At 34.5% G+C, this 17209-nt stretch overlaps 1 protein-coding gene across 1 annotated transcript; it reads right to left on the reverse strand.

The window, feature by feature from the left end:
• Nucleotides 1-1015: 1015 nt before the first annotated feature.
• LOC145604703 (protein neprosin-like) lies at nt 1016-16484 on the reverse strand. The gene is made up of 7 exons (XM_081660623.1): nt 15890-16484; nt 15680-15766; nt 15061-15330; nt 9074-9244; nt 8530-8583; nt 1971-2117; nt 1016-1640 (listed from the first exon to the last, which is right to left on the reverse strand). The coding sequence occupies exons 1-7, from the start codon at nt 16094-16096 to the stop codon at nt 1263-1265; spliced, it is 1314 nt and encodes a 437-aa protein (XP_081516749.1). The 5' UTR covers nt 16097-16484; the 3' UTR covers nt 1016-1262.
• Nucleotides 16485-17209: the final 725 nt, after the last annotated feature.

The raw sequence follows: 17209 nt of genomic DNA on the forward strand, positions 1-17209 counted from the left end.
TCTCAAACATTGACTTACGACGATGGTAGGGTTCTTAAGTATACATATTGTTAATATTGTGCAAAGAATAATAATTTTAATAGGTTAAACGTTTACCTTTTTAATAAGTGAGTTAGATTCGGGTCTAAGACTTTCAAATTGTTTAGATTAACTATTTTTCAACTTGTTTAATATCAAGACGAATTTAAACCCGACACAACACGATCTATTTTACAATTATCATTAATGTAAGCCGTATAAATTAAGTGGAAATAGGAATATAATTGACTTTAAGTTTAAATGATGTTAGGAGTAGGCCCAATATGGAGGTTGGGTCCCAAGAATCAAACGAGATAGTCAAGTCCAGGTAGGGTGTGGGCTAGTCCTACAAGACTACTCAATTTTGATATTTTGATTCAAAATTGATCCAATCACAATCATAATGACCCTATTTGACCCGTTTATCAAATCTACTAAGAAAACATAGTTTAATAACAAAGAAGGAGAAAAAAAAAGTTATTTTTACAAAAAGTTAAAGAGCAAAGTTTATAAATGTGTAATATATTATTGTTCTATAAATTATTTGTTGCTTTTGTAATAATAAATCATTGCTTCTTTTTGCATGATAAATTAAGTAAAGTTATCTTAGAACTAGACTTTTTTTTTAGTTGGATTCTAACTATATCACAAAGAAAGTAAAGATAGCATGCAGTCTAAGAGATAATTCCCCGCTCAAAAAATTTTAAAGAAATGTGACTTTTAGATTTGGTCTTGTAAAAGCCATTGAATTAAAATATGTGAAATGTATGTTGAAAATCACACATTTTTTTTTAAAAAAAATTATTTTGTCGAAATACATCATGTCTAAACGAGTCATTTACTTTTCCAATAAAAAAATGTGAATGTTCGTTATGGTCTTACTTTTGAATTTTTGATTATAGGCTTCGGGTGATACTTAAAATTCAAATTGAATCATATCTTCAATTGGTCAAGGATATAATATCTACTTGATAGTTAGAGAAAATTAAGATGCATACAAAGAAATTGCCACTTCTATTAAGAATAATGCTTTCTTCCTTAATTATTTCACAATTACATTTCTTTGTCACCTTTTTAGATTGACCAAAGAAAAAATTATACTAGAAATAAACTGCAGAGAACAAAATCAGAAAGCATTGTGAATTTGTGATATATTTACCTTAGCTTAAAACAAGTAAAATAAAAGAATTAATACTAGAAAAGAAAAAAAAAGGATTATATTCTAGGTGGATTTGGGCTAAGAATCATGGACACTTTGGGCTTCTCCCAGGCCCACCATAGTAGAAATGTTGGCCCCAATCATTGTTGTATGAACTCTGAATATCATAACAATTGATATTCTCAGCAAGTATTTGGATATCTTGGGGTGCACTAAGGCTGTTGTCTGAGTCCACAACCTCTAGATTCCTGAAGTAACTGGCTTGGCCAAACCCATCTTCGGCGAAATGGCCCGAACCCATTTGAGTCGCGGTATGAAGCCCGTTAGCCTGTGTGTTGACCACCTCACCACCCCACTCTACCATGGTTGCATGATCTGTTAGGTGGGTGAACAACTCTGCTGGCCAGTACCCTACTAGGGTGTCATCCCCAAAGCTCATCCACCAATTTCCAAGTTTTGGATCCTACAATTTTCAAACAAAAATATCAAAAAAAAGGCCGATTTTTAGGTAAGTTGACTAGTGTGGACATTTCATACACCAAAGCTTTTAAGCTAAAAGTGTGTGTGAATGTATCGTGCAGATGATACACCTGAGTGTATAGTGAACACCTTAAAAGACGTGCTTAACTTTTAGTAGTATAACTCAAGTCATCTCATATTCCTAGAATTTTGACCCTAAAAGTCATTCCATAGATTTATAATATCACGGCAATATTTTAATGTATACTTCGTATTATAATAATTAACCAATCACACATTATGTATATCTAGTTCAAAATGTGGAGATACAAACCTTCCAAATGAGGATGGTAATGTCAAATTGGCTGCCTTGAAACGAAGAAACCGGAGAAATAGCAGCTCCAATAGCAATTTGACTATTAATTTGAATAAACCCAGCACATAGAAGATTGTAGCAACCAGTTGCTTGATACGAGTCACTCTGCATCATGTCAAACAACATAATTTTAATATCATTCCTTTACTCGATTTTATTACCATCTATTATCACTTAGTTTATCAATTGTTAGACTAATAATTAGAATTTGAAAACAATGTATTACAATTCATATTTCAATATACATATTTTATTTCATTTATTCATATTATACGGAGTAACTAATAGGAGTAACAACTCTCTTGTAAGCGTGTTATGTACAAGTCATTTGTTTAGACAACCTTTACTTTCACTCTATTGTTGTGAATTTGTGATCACCACTAATCCAATTAACAGATTTTTGCTTCACATCTTAGTGAGATAATAAGTGCATATATTGAGATATTATCATATATTTAGAATATTTAGATTGATTTCCATATGTTTATCTATATTCTATTTTAGTTAATTACCTAAGATCCTACATTATCTTGTCATACGAGGACTAGGAGTTGTATTGATTATATATTCCCAATTGCGATTAATGAGAAGGCAAGTGATTATCTTTCTAATTCTTCATGGTATCAAGAGCAGGATAATTTTTTTTTCTAAACTATAATCATGTCTGGCGACGGTGTTCCACCACCGCCGCCGCCACCACCACCACCGTTTAAAATTGAACCCAATTCTCCATATTTTCTGGGTCCGCAAGACAGACCTGGAGACTACATTACCCCTACTCGACTTACCAGCGACAACTACGATGAGTGGGCTGCCGATATCCAAACTGCCCTTGAGGCACGTCGCAAGTTTGAATTTCTTGATGGCACGATTATAGTGCCTGCTTCTCCATGTACAAAATCGGATTGGACTGCCATCAACGCAATGTTGATTTCTTGGCTCTCCAATACGATTTCTCCGGAAGTAAAATCATCTTTGTCAAAATTCAGAGAAGTAAAGCCGTTTTGGGATCATCTTCAAAAACGATTCGCTCAGACCAATGGCCCTCGTATACAGCAACTTCGTTCTTCAATTGCTCGGTGTGAACAGAGCAAAACCATGCCTGTTTCGGTTTACTATGGCAAATTACATACTCTATGGCTCGAATTAGATCACCACGAACCGTTAATTTCCTGCAAGTGCTGCTCTTCTTGTACGGCAGGGAAGCTTCATGAGCAGCGCCGGGATCAATCAAGGCTTCATGATTTTCTGATGGGCCTTTATTCGGATTATTACGCCTCACTCCGTTCTAATATTTTATCTCAAGATCCCTTACCTAGCCTCGACAGGGCGTATCAGCTGGTGGTTCAGGACGAACGTGTCCGCAACGCAAGAAAGGAGGCCGAAGCCAAGCCGACAGAGGCTGTGGGCTTTGCTCTCCGGGCTAATTCAGGTGGTCGAAGCTCTGTTTGCTCCCACTGCAAGAAACAGGGGCACGATTTTACCTCGTGCTGGTTTAAAGCTCCGTGCCCTCACTGCAAGAAGAAGGGCCACGATCCGTCTCGATGCTTCGAGGTGATTGGCTATCCCGCAGGTTGGACACCAGGGCCGAGAGAAGGCTCGGGTAAAGGGGGGGCTCGTGCTAATATGGCAGCAGTAGGGGACTCTTCTAGCTATGCCGCAGCTTCCTCGAATCAAGTGTTCACTGCCGAACAATGGAAGGCACTCTCGGGGTTTATTGGTAATACAACTATTCCCGAAAATCGCCTACATGGTAAGTTTGATGATTCTTGTTGGATTATTGATACCGGAGCGACTCATCACGTTACCGGAAATTATTCTTGGTTATTTGACACTCGTTATATTGAATGTCCCGTTGGGTTGCCGAATGGTGATTGCGTACTTGCTACTTTGGAAGGATCGGTCAAGTTATCTGATCAAATTACCGTCACTGGAGTTCTTTATGTGCCAAATCTTAATTGCAATTTGCTTTCTGTAACTCAACTTAGTGATCAATTAAATGTTGTTGTCCAATTTAACTCATATATGTGTGCTATACAGGACCGACTGAAGCAGCTGATTGGAACGGGACTTAGAAGGGACGGACTATATTATTTCTATGGCAAACCGAATGTGGTGCAACGGGTGTCTGTGGTTGAAGCAACATCAGATTTGGAGCTTTGGCATAGAAGAATGGGTCATCCTTCAGAAAAAGTGGTTAAGTTACTTCCGCATATTAGCAATAATAAAGGTAGCTTAGATAAAAGTTGTGAAGTATGTTTTCGTGCTAAACATCATAGAGATAAATTTCCCTTGAGTGAAAATAAATCTTCTAGAATTTTTGAGAAAATACATTGTGATTTATGGGGTCCGTATAGACATGTTTCGTCATGTGGGGCTCGTTATTTTTTAACAATTGTTGATGATTATTCTAGAGCTGTTTGGATTTATTTATTGATTGATAAAACCGAAGTTTTTCAGATGTTCATGGCTTTTGTAGCTATGGTTGAAAGGCAATTCAATCAAACAATTAAAATTGTTCAAAGTGATAATGGAACCGAATTTAATTGCTTGATTGATTTTTTTATTGCAACTGGCATAATTTTCCAAACCTCTTGTGTGGGAACCCCTCAACAAAATGGTAGAGTAGAACGAAAACACAAACATATTCTTAATGTTGGGAGAGCCTTGAGATTCCAAGCTAAATTGCCTATTTATTTTTGGGGTGAATGTGTTTTGGCCGCTGCACACTTAATAAACCGAACTCCAACACCTCTTCTCCAAAACAAAACTCCATTTGAAATACTCTTCAATAAACCCCCTTCCTTTGATGCTATTCGTACCTTTGGTTGTTTATGTTTTGCTCATAACCAAAAGACTAAGGGGGATAAGTTTGCTAGTCGGAGTCGAAAGTGTGTATTTTTGGGGTATCCGTTTGGAAAAAAGGGGTGGAGATTGTATGATCTTGAAACAAAAGAATTTTTTGTGTCTCGTGATGTTAAATTTGTGGAAGAAATTTTTCCGTTTGGTTGTCCGGATGATATCAATATTGATGTGAGTATGCATGATATGGGGGAAGATGTTCATAATGATTTTTTGGAAATTTTTGAGCCCGTTGAAGCTTGTGACACTCCCGAGACAGCCCACCCCGCAACCCCCTTGCGGCATAATGCTGCTGGCCGCAGGGAGGCTGCGGAGTCCTCTGCCCCGGAGCAGCAGCAGGCCACTGCCAGCACTGACCAGCAGCAGCCTGCTGCCGAAACTGCTGGACAGCAGCCAGCAGCCACTGCCAACGCTGCTGAGCAGCAGCAGCTGCTAGCTGAGTCACCACAGCAGCACGCCACAGAGCAGCAGCGTAGTGACCCACAGCAGCCCGTTTCTAGCACCACATCTCCCGTAGCCCAACAGTCCAATATGGGGCGCGGATTTCGAGAAAAATACTCGTCTGTTTTGCTTCGTGATTTTGTTACTCACTCGGTTTTTGCCAATAGTCCGTCTCCGTCTTCCAATCAGTCTTTAGGTACTCCTTATCCTTTAGCACACTATATACATTGTGACAAATTTTCTGTGAATTATCGGAAGTTTATTTCAGCTGTTGTTCAAACTAAAGATCCGACATCTTTCAAAGAAGCTATGCAACATGAAGGGTGGCGTAAATCCATGAATGAAGAAATTCAAGCTTTAGAGAACAATGGTACTTGGATTTTGGAGCCTCTCCCTCCAGGTAAAAAGGCTCTAGGGAGTCAATGGGTCTATAAGACCAAGTTTCTTGCCAACGGTGAAGTTGAGCGACTTAAATCTCGTTTGGTGGTATATGGGAACCATCAGAAAGAAGGTGTCGATTATGATGAGACTTTTGCTCCGGTTGTTAAAATGACGACGGTTCGTACTGTTCTTGCTATTGCGGCCGCCAAGAATTGGGAAATCCATCAAATGGACGTTCACAATGCATTTCTTCATGGTGACTTGGATGAAGAAGTTTACATGAAATTACCACCTGGTTTTAAGTGTTCCGATCCTTCTTTGGTTTGCAGATTAAAGAAGTCACTCTATGGTTTGAAGCAAGCACCTCGATGTTGGTTTGCTAAACTCACCACTGCCTTAAAAAAGTATGGCTTCAAACAATCTTACTCTGACTATTCTTTATTCACTCTTACTACTCATGATACTCAGATTACAGTTTTAGTGTATGTTGATGATTTGATTATTTCTGGGAACGATTCCGCTGCATTGAATGTTTTTAAGGCATATTTGAGTGACTGTTTTAAGATGAAGGATCTAGGTCCTTTAAAATATTTTTTGGGGATCGAAGTGGCTCGTAGCTCTGCAGGTTTATTCTTATGTCAACGGAAATATACTCTGGATATTATTTCTGAGACAGGTTTACTAGGCGCGAAGCCTAGTGGTTTTCCCATGGAGCAGAATCACAAGTTGGGGTTGGCAACTGGTGATTTCCTTTCTGATCCAGAGTCTTATAGACGGCTTGTTGGTCGTCTGATTTATCTTACTGTTACACGTCCTGATTTGGCGTATTCAGTTCATATTTTGTCTCAGTTTATGCAGCAACCTCGTAGTGAACATTGGGATGCTGCAATGAGGGTGGTTCGTTACTTGAAAGGGACTCCCGGTAAAGGTATTTTGTTGAGCTCTGATTGTGATTTAAATCTGCAGGGTTGGTGTGATTCAGATTGGGCTGCTTGCCCATTGACTCGTCGTTCTTTAACTGGTTGGCTAGTTTTTCTTGGAAAATCTCCAATTTCATGGAAAACTAAGAAGCAACCAACTGTTTCTTTCTCTTCTTCGGAGGCCGAGTATAGGTCCATGTCTTCGTGCTCAAAAGAGCTAAAATGGGTGAAGGCTTTATTGTCGAGTCTTGGAGTCCAACATCCAAAGGCGATTAAGCTATTTTGTGACAATGAAGCGGCTCTGCATATTGCAAAGAATCCGGTTTTTCATGAACGAACAAAGCATATTGAGATTGATTGTCATTTTGTTCGTGATGCAATTTCCGAGGGGTGGATATCTACTTCTCATGTTCCGACTACTTCACAGCTTGCGGATATATTTACAAAGGCACTTGGGAAAGCACAGTTTGATTACCTTCTTTCCAAGTTGGGCACTTACGATCCAAGCACTCCAACTTGAGGGGGGGTATTGAGATATTATCATATATTTAGAATATTTAGATTGATTTCCATATGTTTATCTATATTCTATTTTAGTTAATTACCTAAGATCCTACATTATCTTGTCATACGAGGACTAGGAGTTGTATTGATTATATATTCCCAATTGCGATTAATGAGAAGGCAAGTGATTATCTTTCTAATTCTTCAGCATACAACCTTATTTAGAATGCATTCAATTCACTTGATATTAATTACTTATCTAAACCTACACAGAGTAGAACTTATCAAAAACTCGGGTTTTATAACTTAAAGTTCACCTCTAGCACTCTAGGTCACCTTTGTGGATCCTAGGAGTGAGTTTCAATCAACCTATCTTTTATCAAAATATGTTAGTTGCAAGTCACTCTACCATGCAAAAATAGGAAGAAAAAAAAAAATGAAAACAAAAGGGATTAACGGCGATTTAATAAGATCCACTAACAAAGGGGTGCAAATTTCATCATAAGTAATGACTAGGTGGTCCAAATATTTTTGGGAATTGGTGTAATCAAATTTGGTCAGTTGCTCAGTTGATCATTATTCAGATATTAAGGCACATGGTTGTGTCACTTTCGTACCATTACTTGTAATTAGTACACAAGTGTACTAACTAATTAATGTTTATTATCTTATTTAATGCATATACTATTGCCATTGGATCCATCCCAATCTCTTTTTCTATAAATAAATTAAAATCATGAATGTACTTTGTAATGTTTCTCTCCATATATGGATAGCATAATCGAGCAAATTCTTACATGCACCCGTAAGTAATTGGAGTTACAAAGTACGAAGTATGTAAATAATGTAATACACACTAGTACATACATTATTCAAGCATGTATGTCATAGATTTACTCATTGGAAAAAAAAAATATGGAGTAATAAAAATAAAACAATCTTTCCTTCGGGTGATTAGTAAGTTTTGAGACTCATTTTAATGCTTCTTGCAATTATTGTTTGTCAATATCATCAATAGAGTGAGTATTTATTTGGTAAAAATTAGCTTTACCAAATTTGTAATTAAAGAGATGCTAAAACCAGAGAAATTATCGTTGATATTAATAGAATTTGACTTTTATACATTACAAATAGTGAACAAAGTAGGTGAATTAATTAATAATTTTGACCTCAAAGACACTTAATTACCCATGTGATTATCTTCTGACTTCAAAGAAATTTTATACTAGTATACTTGTATTCTTTAATTTTTCTACTTGTATTTCCTAAATTTATTAATGTGCTGACTTTTATTGCCAGCAGTTAGTAATATCACACCAAGCAATTTCAAATGTAATTTCAATTAACCAAATAAATAATTAAAAAGGGAAGAAAGGGCAAAAAATGAAATAAAAGGGAAGAAATCTGACCGTCCAGTAAGTGAATAATCTTGGCCTGCTATCACCATAAAGCTCCGGACTGACCTGACTAGTACAACAATCATATCCTTAGGGCTTCCATCATCAAATTAAAATAACTATTGTATTCATGCATAAATCATACATATGCTAAAATTAGAATAACTCAAAATATGTGTATATATATTCCGCATTAAGTAATAATGCAAGTTCTAATATGAGACGATTTGATGTCATGACTCAAGAGAATTGACATAGTAGTAATTGCGTTTTATAAAAAGCACTAGACTCAGCAAACACTTTTTAAAGGAGCAAAAACTAAATTTAAAATAACAATAGATTGTTTCGATCAGTATTAATCAAGTGAAAAAAACACGACCTCAAATCCTCAATAAAGTATGAGGTCGAGTGTCAAACCGATATACGTAGTAATATAGGGATTACATACAAATGCCCTAGAGGTATATGGGATATCACAATGCATGTATTAACAAGTTCCTAGCTACTCCAACATCAAGGTTGATACTATGAAGTTAAAAAAGAGAGTACATAATACCTGCCAACCAGCTTCAATACTGTTAAGATCAGAGCCGTCAAAATTGCCAGATAAAACCCAAATTTGAGAAAGGCTAAATTCGTTCAATTCTTCAATTGATGGATCCCACACGTTTATTGTTGCCTTTGCTCCATATATTTCTCCCGATGTTCCCGTATAAGCTATTGCATGCTACACATTCAACAATTTTTTACATTACACATTGAAATAAGATGAATGATTATAAAACAATATAAAAGGCAATTCCAACACAATTCATAGAATCTGTGCACTAACAGGTAAAACTACTATAAATTACTTCATATACAGAAAGTTTGCATGTCATGATGGCACGTGTATTTTCTTTATATATAACCTCATATTTTCCATAAAATTCAGATATTTTAATCCTTTTTTTTAAATAATAATTTGATGTTTTTCGATGTACAAGTACTCCATTTTCTTTACTTGATTGCCATTTTCTTCTTCAAATAAGTGAATTAATTAAATGAATATTTATTTACAAAAATCAAGATGCAAATGTAAGTTTATTATTTTCTCCTTGAACTTTTCATAATTTTAGTTTGAGTTTTAAATTAATAATTGAAGAGGAAGACGGAAAAATAAGATAAATATTAAAGTTTTTTAAACAAACTACTCCTTACTAAAGAGTGAAAGTTCAATACTTAGAAAATCCAATTTAACATACGTAAATGGAGTTAAGTATAATACAGGGGACTCAATTCTTGCAAAATGTGGGGAAAGAGGACTCTATTTATTTAATAGAGGAAAAGGGGACTAGGGTTAAATTTCTGGTGTTAGGGGGTATTTTTCAGGTGACTTAACTCACCTTTAACCCAAGAAGAATTAAGTCCCCTTATTATTGCCTTAATTAAACCAGACAAATTCAATCCCTTCATTAATCATTTCTGCTGATTGTTTTGAAAATATAGCTGTTTGAAATTAAGAAAGTACAACAACAATACAAAAGCTTTGTTCTTGAAATTTTTTTAATGTTTGTTATCCAAAAAAAAAAAAAAAAAGCTTTCAATAATTTTTTAATGTTCTTCATCTCTCTGGTTTGTAGCTTATTTGTCTTGCATTTGTAGTAGAAGCACACATCGTAATTTTAGTGAAGGCTTGTAGGGCCCTAAATTTTTTTTATCGATAAGCCTAGTGTATATTGCAAAAGAAGGTCATTAAGGAGAGTTTCTAAGAAAGTCAAGCATCCTTTTATGAGATTTCTAATATGCCCAAACTATAAACAAGTGTATGGGTGTGATTATATTAGGTGGTAGGTTGGTTGACAGTCCACGTGAGTCAGAGTTAGTTTATGAGATGGTCATGATTTTAATTAAAGAGAAATGTGGAGTTAGAAGGTCGATGATGTAATGAAGATGATGAAGAAATAAACATTCAAAGTATTGTAATTTTATGCTTTATTTTTGTTCCAAAAAGAGGAAGGAAATCTTTTTTTTTTTTTATTGGTCTTAAATTAAAATGTTTACCAAAAAAAAAAAAAAACATACTCCTTTTTTTTAGTTGACCAAAGTGACTCAATTGTTTAACCAAGGGGACTCAATTCTTTCCCTTATTTAATTAGAACCCACCGAAAACTCAAACCCATTCTAGCCCAGTCCCTTTTCTCTCTATAAAATAAATAGAGTCCCCTTTCCCTATATTTTGCAAAAATTGAGTCCTTGTTTTATACTTAACTCTACGTAAATGTGTTATGTATGAATGGAGGATGTGGAGCAAAAGTGGTGCATTTAAACCTTGGGCCCGTCAATAAGCCAAATTCAAGGAATGAAGGAAACAAAATTGGTTAGGATAGACCCATTTTTATTAAAGTTCCTTCAATTCCTTACATCTCTCTTTGCCTCTCAATTTTACAGTTGGCATGACCTTTGTTTTGTAATTTTTTATTTTATTTTATTTTATTTATTTATGTTCTTATTTTTAATAAGGAAAATTACTACTCAGGTATGTAAAATATAGCTAATAATATTATATGATTTTATCAAGAAAATCTAACCTTCCACAGGAAAAACAAAATATTACGAGTTTACAGCATTAACAATCGCTCTTACCATGAATAAAAAAGAGTCGGTTTTCGTTGTCACAACTTGACTTTAGACTTTAGTTTATTTCTTAAATGGATGATTGAAAATGCATGAGAGGCCAGGGAAACAGGAAGGTTTTATTAGCCTCATTCTTTGTGGACCAACTTACAAGTTTTAATTACTTGTGGAAAATAAGAATAGAAATCATAATCAAGTAAGTGGAACCACAATTGGATCAAACACTTCTTTGAAAAAGTGATGTGTCTTATCACTAATTGTCAAAAGTCAAAAGAGTCAACATACTACATAATCCTAATTGACTATAAATTCCTTGTAATCTTGATTATAAGCGCATGCAATTTTTAAAAAAATTGCTAATGTTCCCTAATTAGTTGTCTTGGCCCTTCCTAATTGATTGTCTTGACCAGTGAAATGAATAGTACAAATTGCTAATGTTCCCTAATTGATTGTCTTGGCCCTTCTTAATTGAGCAAGCTAAGGTAATTACTAATTATTAATTCCAAATTTCCAACTGCTAGCTTTTCTTTCCCTTTTATGCTAAAATAGTACACTATAACGGTCTATGTATCTAATTTATAGGCAAGTAGATATCAACTACGTAGTATAGCTTAGTTAACGTTATAGCTAGCACTGTCAAAACGGTTTGACAGTTCGGTTTCGGTTCGGCTTGAAATCGGTTCGGTAGTTAATCGGGTCGGTTTGGAATCGGTTTAATTGTCTCACGGGTCGGTTTTGGTTCGGTTTAAATAGTTATCAGTTCGATTCGGTTTCGGTTTATTCTTAAGCGGTTTTAATTCGGTTCGGGTTGTAAACAGTCCGGGTAGTAAACGGTTCGGTGCAGGCGGGTTGCGGTTTGTTAACGGTGCGGTGTAAACGGTTTTTATCCAGGTTCAAACAGTTTCGGGTTGGAAACGGTTTCGGGTCAGAAACAGTTCGGTTCTTCTTTGGTTCAGTTTATAACTGGTTCGAATCTTTTTCGGTTCAGTTTTTAATTGGTTCGGTTTTTTTTCGGTTCAGTTTATAACTGGTTCGGTTCTTTGATGGTTTAACCACTTTAACGTTATTCTTATCGGTTCCATTTCAAGTTTACTAAATTACGGTTCGGGTCGGTTTTCGGTTTCAAAAAATAAATTGTTTATCGAGTTGTTTGGATTCGGGTAGTTAATTGGTTTTGGTTTGAAATTTGATAGTACTTGCTAACCTTTTGCGTTCACAAGTTTTATATAAAGTCGGCAAGTCGCGAATCATTTCTTATTTAGGCATCATATTATAAACAAATTCTCATTGATTTTATAAATACATACTATGTTCTGTTTCAAGTTTAGTCATACTGATTTTACTAGTTTATTACGAAGTAGATTATAAGAGTTAGTGTATTAATGTATTATTGTTTTACAATTAGGTTATTATATGCTTCTTATTTAATCATTTATATACTACGCATAGTATCATAATCATGATTTGATGAGTTCTTGACTTCTTGTGAAATGAAAATTTGCAATTTGGTAATTCGATACTTGATTAGTCAACAAGACTGATAATTATGACTCATTTATCATTATATATTTTCATGAAATTATGAAGATATTACAAAGTGCTTTGATTTGTATAATGAAAGAAAACACTAATGACTAATTAACAAGGTAATATTGATTAGTTCAACCGATCATATGTACACATTATTAACACATGGCATCTAACCATCTCATAGTTAAATATTCGTATCATCGTTATTCGTATGTATTAGTACAAAGTTATAGACTCATTAGTGATCTTTATAAATTTATCTATTTATACATTTTATTAATATAACGTTTTTATAATTTTTACGTGTATGAAAATAAAGATATACCAGTAGATGTTTTAATACGTGTCTTGGGCACTGATCCCGATCAAATGGGGCAAAAAAAATACTAAAGAATTGAGGGAATAATATTTTTGTAGATGAATGTACAACACACAAACACACACGGATCCCCACTCTCAACCATAGATTAAAAAATCAATGGTTAGATTCTTTCTCCCACAACACACACGGATCACCACTCTCAACCATAGATTAAAAAATCAATGGTTAGATTTACATGAAACCCTTTTGAAACCCAATTAGGAATTAGGGTTATCACTTATCAATCTTCCCCTCTCTCTCTCTCCGCCGTTCCTCTCTCTCTCTCTCCCTCTCTTGCTGTTCCTCTCTCTCTCTCTCCTATCTCTAATTCTACTTCATTTCTTGTGTATTCTTTGACAGACAAGCGAATTTCTTGATTTCTTCTAGTTTTGAAACCCCCAAAATCATTATAGTTTTGCCGTCGACCACAATCATCCCTCATTCCCTTTCTCACATAGTCAAATGACGTCCGACGGATATCCTACCGCAACGGCAAGCCGGTGACTGCGCGAGTACAAGATCTCGCCGCAAACAAGCACATGACGATGACTGCAAGTTGTAGTGTTAATTTAGATGTTTTCATGGTTTGAGATGGGTCCAGTTTAGCTATGAGTTTTAAGGAAGATGTTCATTATTAATTGTTAATGTGGTTTTCCTATGATAAAATATTACAAGATCCTTCATTTTTTTGGATTTTTGGATTATATGGCTTTGTAATTGTTGCTGGTCTGCCTGTTAGTATTATTTTTATAATTTTGTTTTAATTAATTATAATCTCGGTAGAATGGATTTAATAAAATCGGGTACCCCATGTACCTGATTTTCTCGGGTCGGGACATGGGCCGACTTTTGAACTACTCGAAAAAGCGGGTACCCGGATTTGAACACCCCTACGCCCTACCTGAGGCTTGTTTTGCTCTTGTTTGTGAACACTGATTAACCTTAAGACCTTAATGAATGATTTGCCTTGCTATTTTAAAAAAAATATTCTAATATTTAATCCATTTAACTATATTCCCGTCAAAAAAAAAATCCATTTAATTATATAAAAAAGTTTGTAAACGGTTCGATTTAGAAGCGGTTAGGTTCATAAACGGTTCGGTTTATAACCAGTTCGGTTTACATTCAGTTCGGTTTTTAAATGGTTCGGTGCAAACGGGTAGCAGTTTGCTAACGGTTCGGTGTAAACGGTTTTTTTGCCAGTTTAAACGGTTTCGGGTTGGAATCGGTTTCGGGTTAGATACAGTTCGGTTCTTTTTCGGTTCGGTTTTCTTTCAGTTCGGTTTATATTTGGTTCGGTTTGTTAACGGGTTCGGTTCTTATACGGTTTAACATTATTCGGGTCGATTCGGTTTCGGGTTTACTAAAATACGGTTCGGGTCGGTTTTCGGTTTCAAAAAAATCGGTTTTTAATCGGTTCGGTTCTCATTTGGGTCGGTCGGTTTCGGGCAGTTAAACGGTTTCGGTTTGAAATTTGACAGCACTAGTTATAGCCCTTATAGACGGCCATTTATAACGAAGAGTCATACGAAGTACTCCGTATTATTTTGCAACAAGTATATAAATGGCCATTTCGTGAATAAGTTTTAACAATAAATCTAAATTAGAGCGGATTATAATTTAATACATTAAAATTGCTATTATCCATTACATTTACTAGTTAATAATCACTCTACCTATGTATCTACTCAACATGCAATCATGTACTCTCGCATACAATGTTTAAGTTTAACAATAATGTACATTCGTGGAAATAAACCTAGCTAACAATGAAGAAATAGATTATTGGATTAATCCTCAATCAACATCATAATTATGTATGACAAAAATATCATTATCTCTTGATCACTACTTGACACACATTATAATGATACCAAGATTATCAACAATCAAACAAATCATTACACCAAGAAGTATTTCCTCCAACCTTCCTTTTCATTCTAAATTATAACAACCCAACAAATTATAAAATTTTAACATCAATTAATTAATTAATTATGTAATTAGCTAGTTTGAACACAAATTAAATTACATACCTCATGGCCATTGCCATTAACAACATCAGGAGCATCAACCCTTCTAGCTAAAGGTAGTGATCGCGGTCGTTTCTTTCCGAAATCATACAAAGATTTAGACCTCAGCACATCATGAACCGTACTCCGTCGTACCGGAACAGTTCCCTTAGGGCACCTTGTTCCATTTAAATGCCACATTTGCCATTCTATTTCTTTGCCCTTCCTATTATCCCCTTCTTTTATTTCATCTATTTTTACCATTCTCATTTTTGGCCTTTCTGTTGGTGTTTTCTGTCACATACAAAAATAAATTAGATTAAACAATTTTGTAACACTGATGAAATAATACTGTCTCTATCCGAAATTAATAGCCACGTTCACATAAACGTTATTTCGTAGTTGTGCAATTTGGGCTACTTATGTGACACCTAAACTCAAAAAGTGAAAGTACTCTCGTGAAAAGTGAAAATTAAAGTTTTAGAAGCTGAAATCACTTGAATAATGGTATAGTCCAATGTAACATTAAGTACCAATTAGTTTTGCACCTAAAGTTCCAAGCTTTTATTCACATTAGAAATTTAAATAAAAAAAAAAATTAATTTTTCTTTGCCAAAATTATTAGAGGAAAGAAGAAACAAACCTGAATCTTGTGATTCTTCAAAAGGGGATGATCAAAAGCTGGTTGTTTTTTTCTATGAACACAATCTATAATGTCTCCATCAGGGCTCTGAAATTAGTGGAAAAAACAAAATTAGTCATACAAAAAAAACAAAATAGAAGATTCATAAAACCAACAAAAAACTAATTAACAAATTAATAGATTAATTTACAAACTAATTAACAAACAAACCTGAATGGAAAAAATAGAAGGCTTGTTAATCTTGTTAATGTGCTTCTGAATCCTCTCAAATCTCAAATCACTAACATGTCTATATTTTGTGTAATTTAACCCCAAAACAACATTAAATCTTCCCAAAAACAGAAGAAATAATGCAACAAAAACAAGTTGAAAATTACTCGAAAGATAAATATTTCTTCTCTCAATTGAAAAACCCATTTTATTTTTCAAACTTTCTTTCACATTCTCACTGTAAAATAAAAAATGATAAAAACCCAGATGAGAAAAAAAGGTTTTTGAATCCCTAAAAAAACAGAGTAAGGTTCCTCTGTTTTTATATATGCTCTGTTTTCTTTCTCTCTCTAGTTTCTCTCTCTAAAACAGTAATGTAGAAGTGAAGAAGGTGGGTGTAAAAACTGGAAAATGAATTAAATTTAGAAGTTCAAAGGGTTTGAAAGAAGGACAGAGAGATCATGATTGCTGAAAATGCATTGGAGTCATATATAACTTCCCAAAATTAAAATCACTCTGTTTTACAATTAATAAGTAATAATATTTCAATTTTTTTTGAGATTTTTTTTCTGGGTTTTTATGAAGTGGGGTTGTAAGAAATTTATACCAAAAAATAAAAAAAAAAAATAAAAAGAAAAAAAAGAGGGAAATGTGACTTGAAAGGCAAAAATTATAAAGGGTGGAAGAGAGAGAAAGTAGGGCAGACCTACCCAAAGGAAAAGGAAGTTAATGAGAGTATACCCACCTAATTTAATTAATTACTTGTCAAATTGAATATGAGTTTTTAATGATTTGTTATGCATCTATCTGCCAACACCACTGAGTTTAAGAAAGGAGCATTAATTTTTCTTGAAACACCACCAATCCACCATCATTAACTACTACTACTATAGTCTAACTAAGTCTATGGGTGTTTTTTAAGTTTATATTTCCTTTTTCATTGTGATTTTTGCATGTTGAATCAAGGTTAATGTGTATTATGAAGCATGAAATTGAAGTAATTGATAATGAGTCCATCTCATGTTAACATGGTCTAAAGAATGTGTATTAAATTAGTTGATTTTTAACATTTCTTTCTCAGCTTTTTGAGTGTTTTTTGTATATTTTGTTGTAAGGTTTTAGCCTTGGTAGCTATATTGCAATTTTGCTTTATGTTTGACTTTTGTATGATTTAAACTGCATGATAAAATAGTATGTATATCAAACGTGTTTATATGTTACACAAATTTGTCTATGGTGTATCATAATTGAGAAAAGTACATTGTCAATCGATTGTAAGCTTTTGCCTTCTATTCTACTATGGAGATTTTAATGTTAGAA

Source organism: Chenopodium album, chromosome 22 (genome assembly GCF_948465745.1).
Source record: "Chenopodium album chromosome 22, dcCheAlbu1.1, whole genome shotgun sequence".
In the NCBI taxonomy this organism is placed as follows: domain Eukaryota; kingdom Viridiplantae; phylum Streptophyta; class Magnoliopsida; order Caryophyllales; family Amaranthaceae; genus Chenopodium; species Chenopodium album.

Coding starts and splice junctions, on each gene's coding strand:
- LOC145604703 (XM_081660623.1), bottom strand. CDS start 16,096: ATGGGTTTTTCAATTGAGAGAAGAAATATTTATCTTTCGAGTAATTTT. Junction 15,331..15,679: donor TGAAGAATCACAAGATTCAG/GTTTGTTTCTTC, acceptor TGTATGTGACAG/AAAACACCAACAGAAAGGCC. Junction 8,584..9,073: donor GTATTGAAGCTGGTTGGCAG/GTATTATGTACT, acceptor TGTACTAGTCAG/GTCAGTCCGGAGCTTTATGG.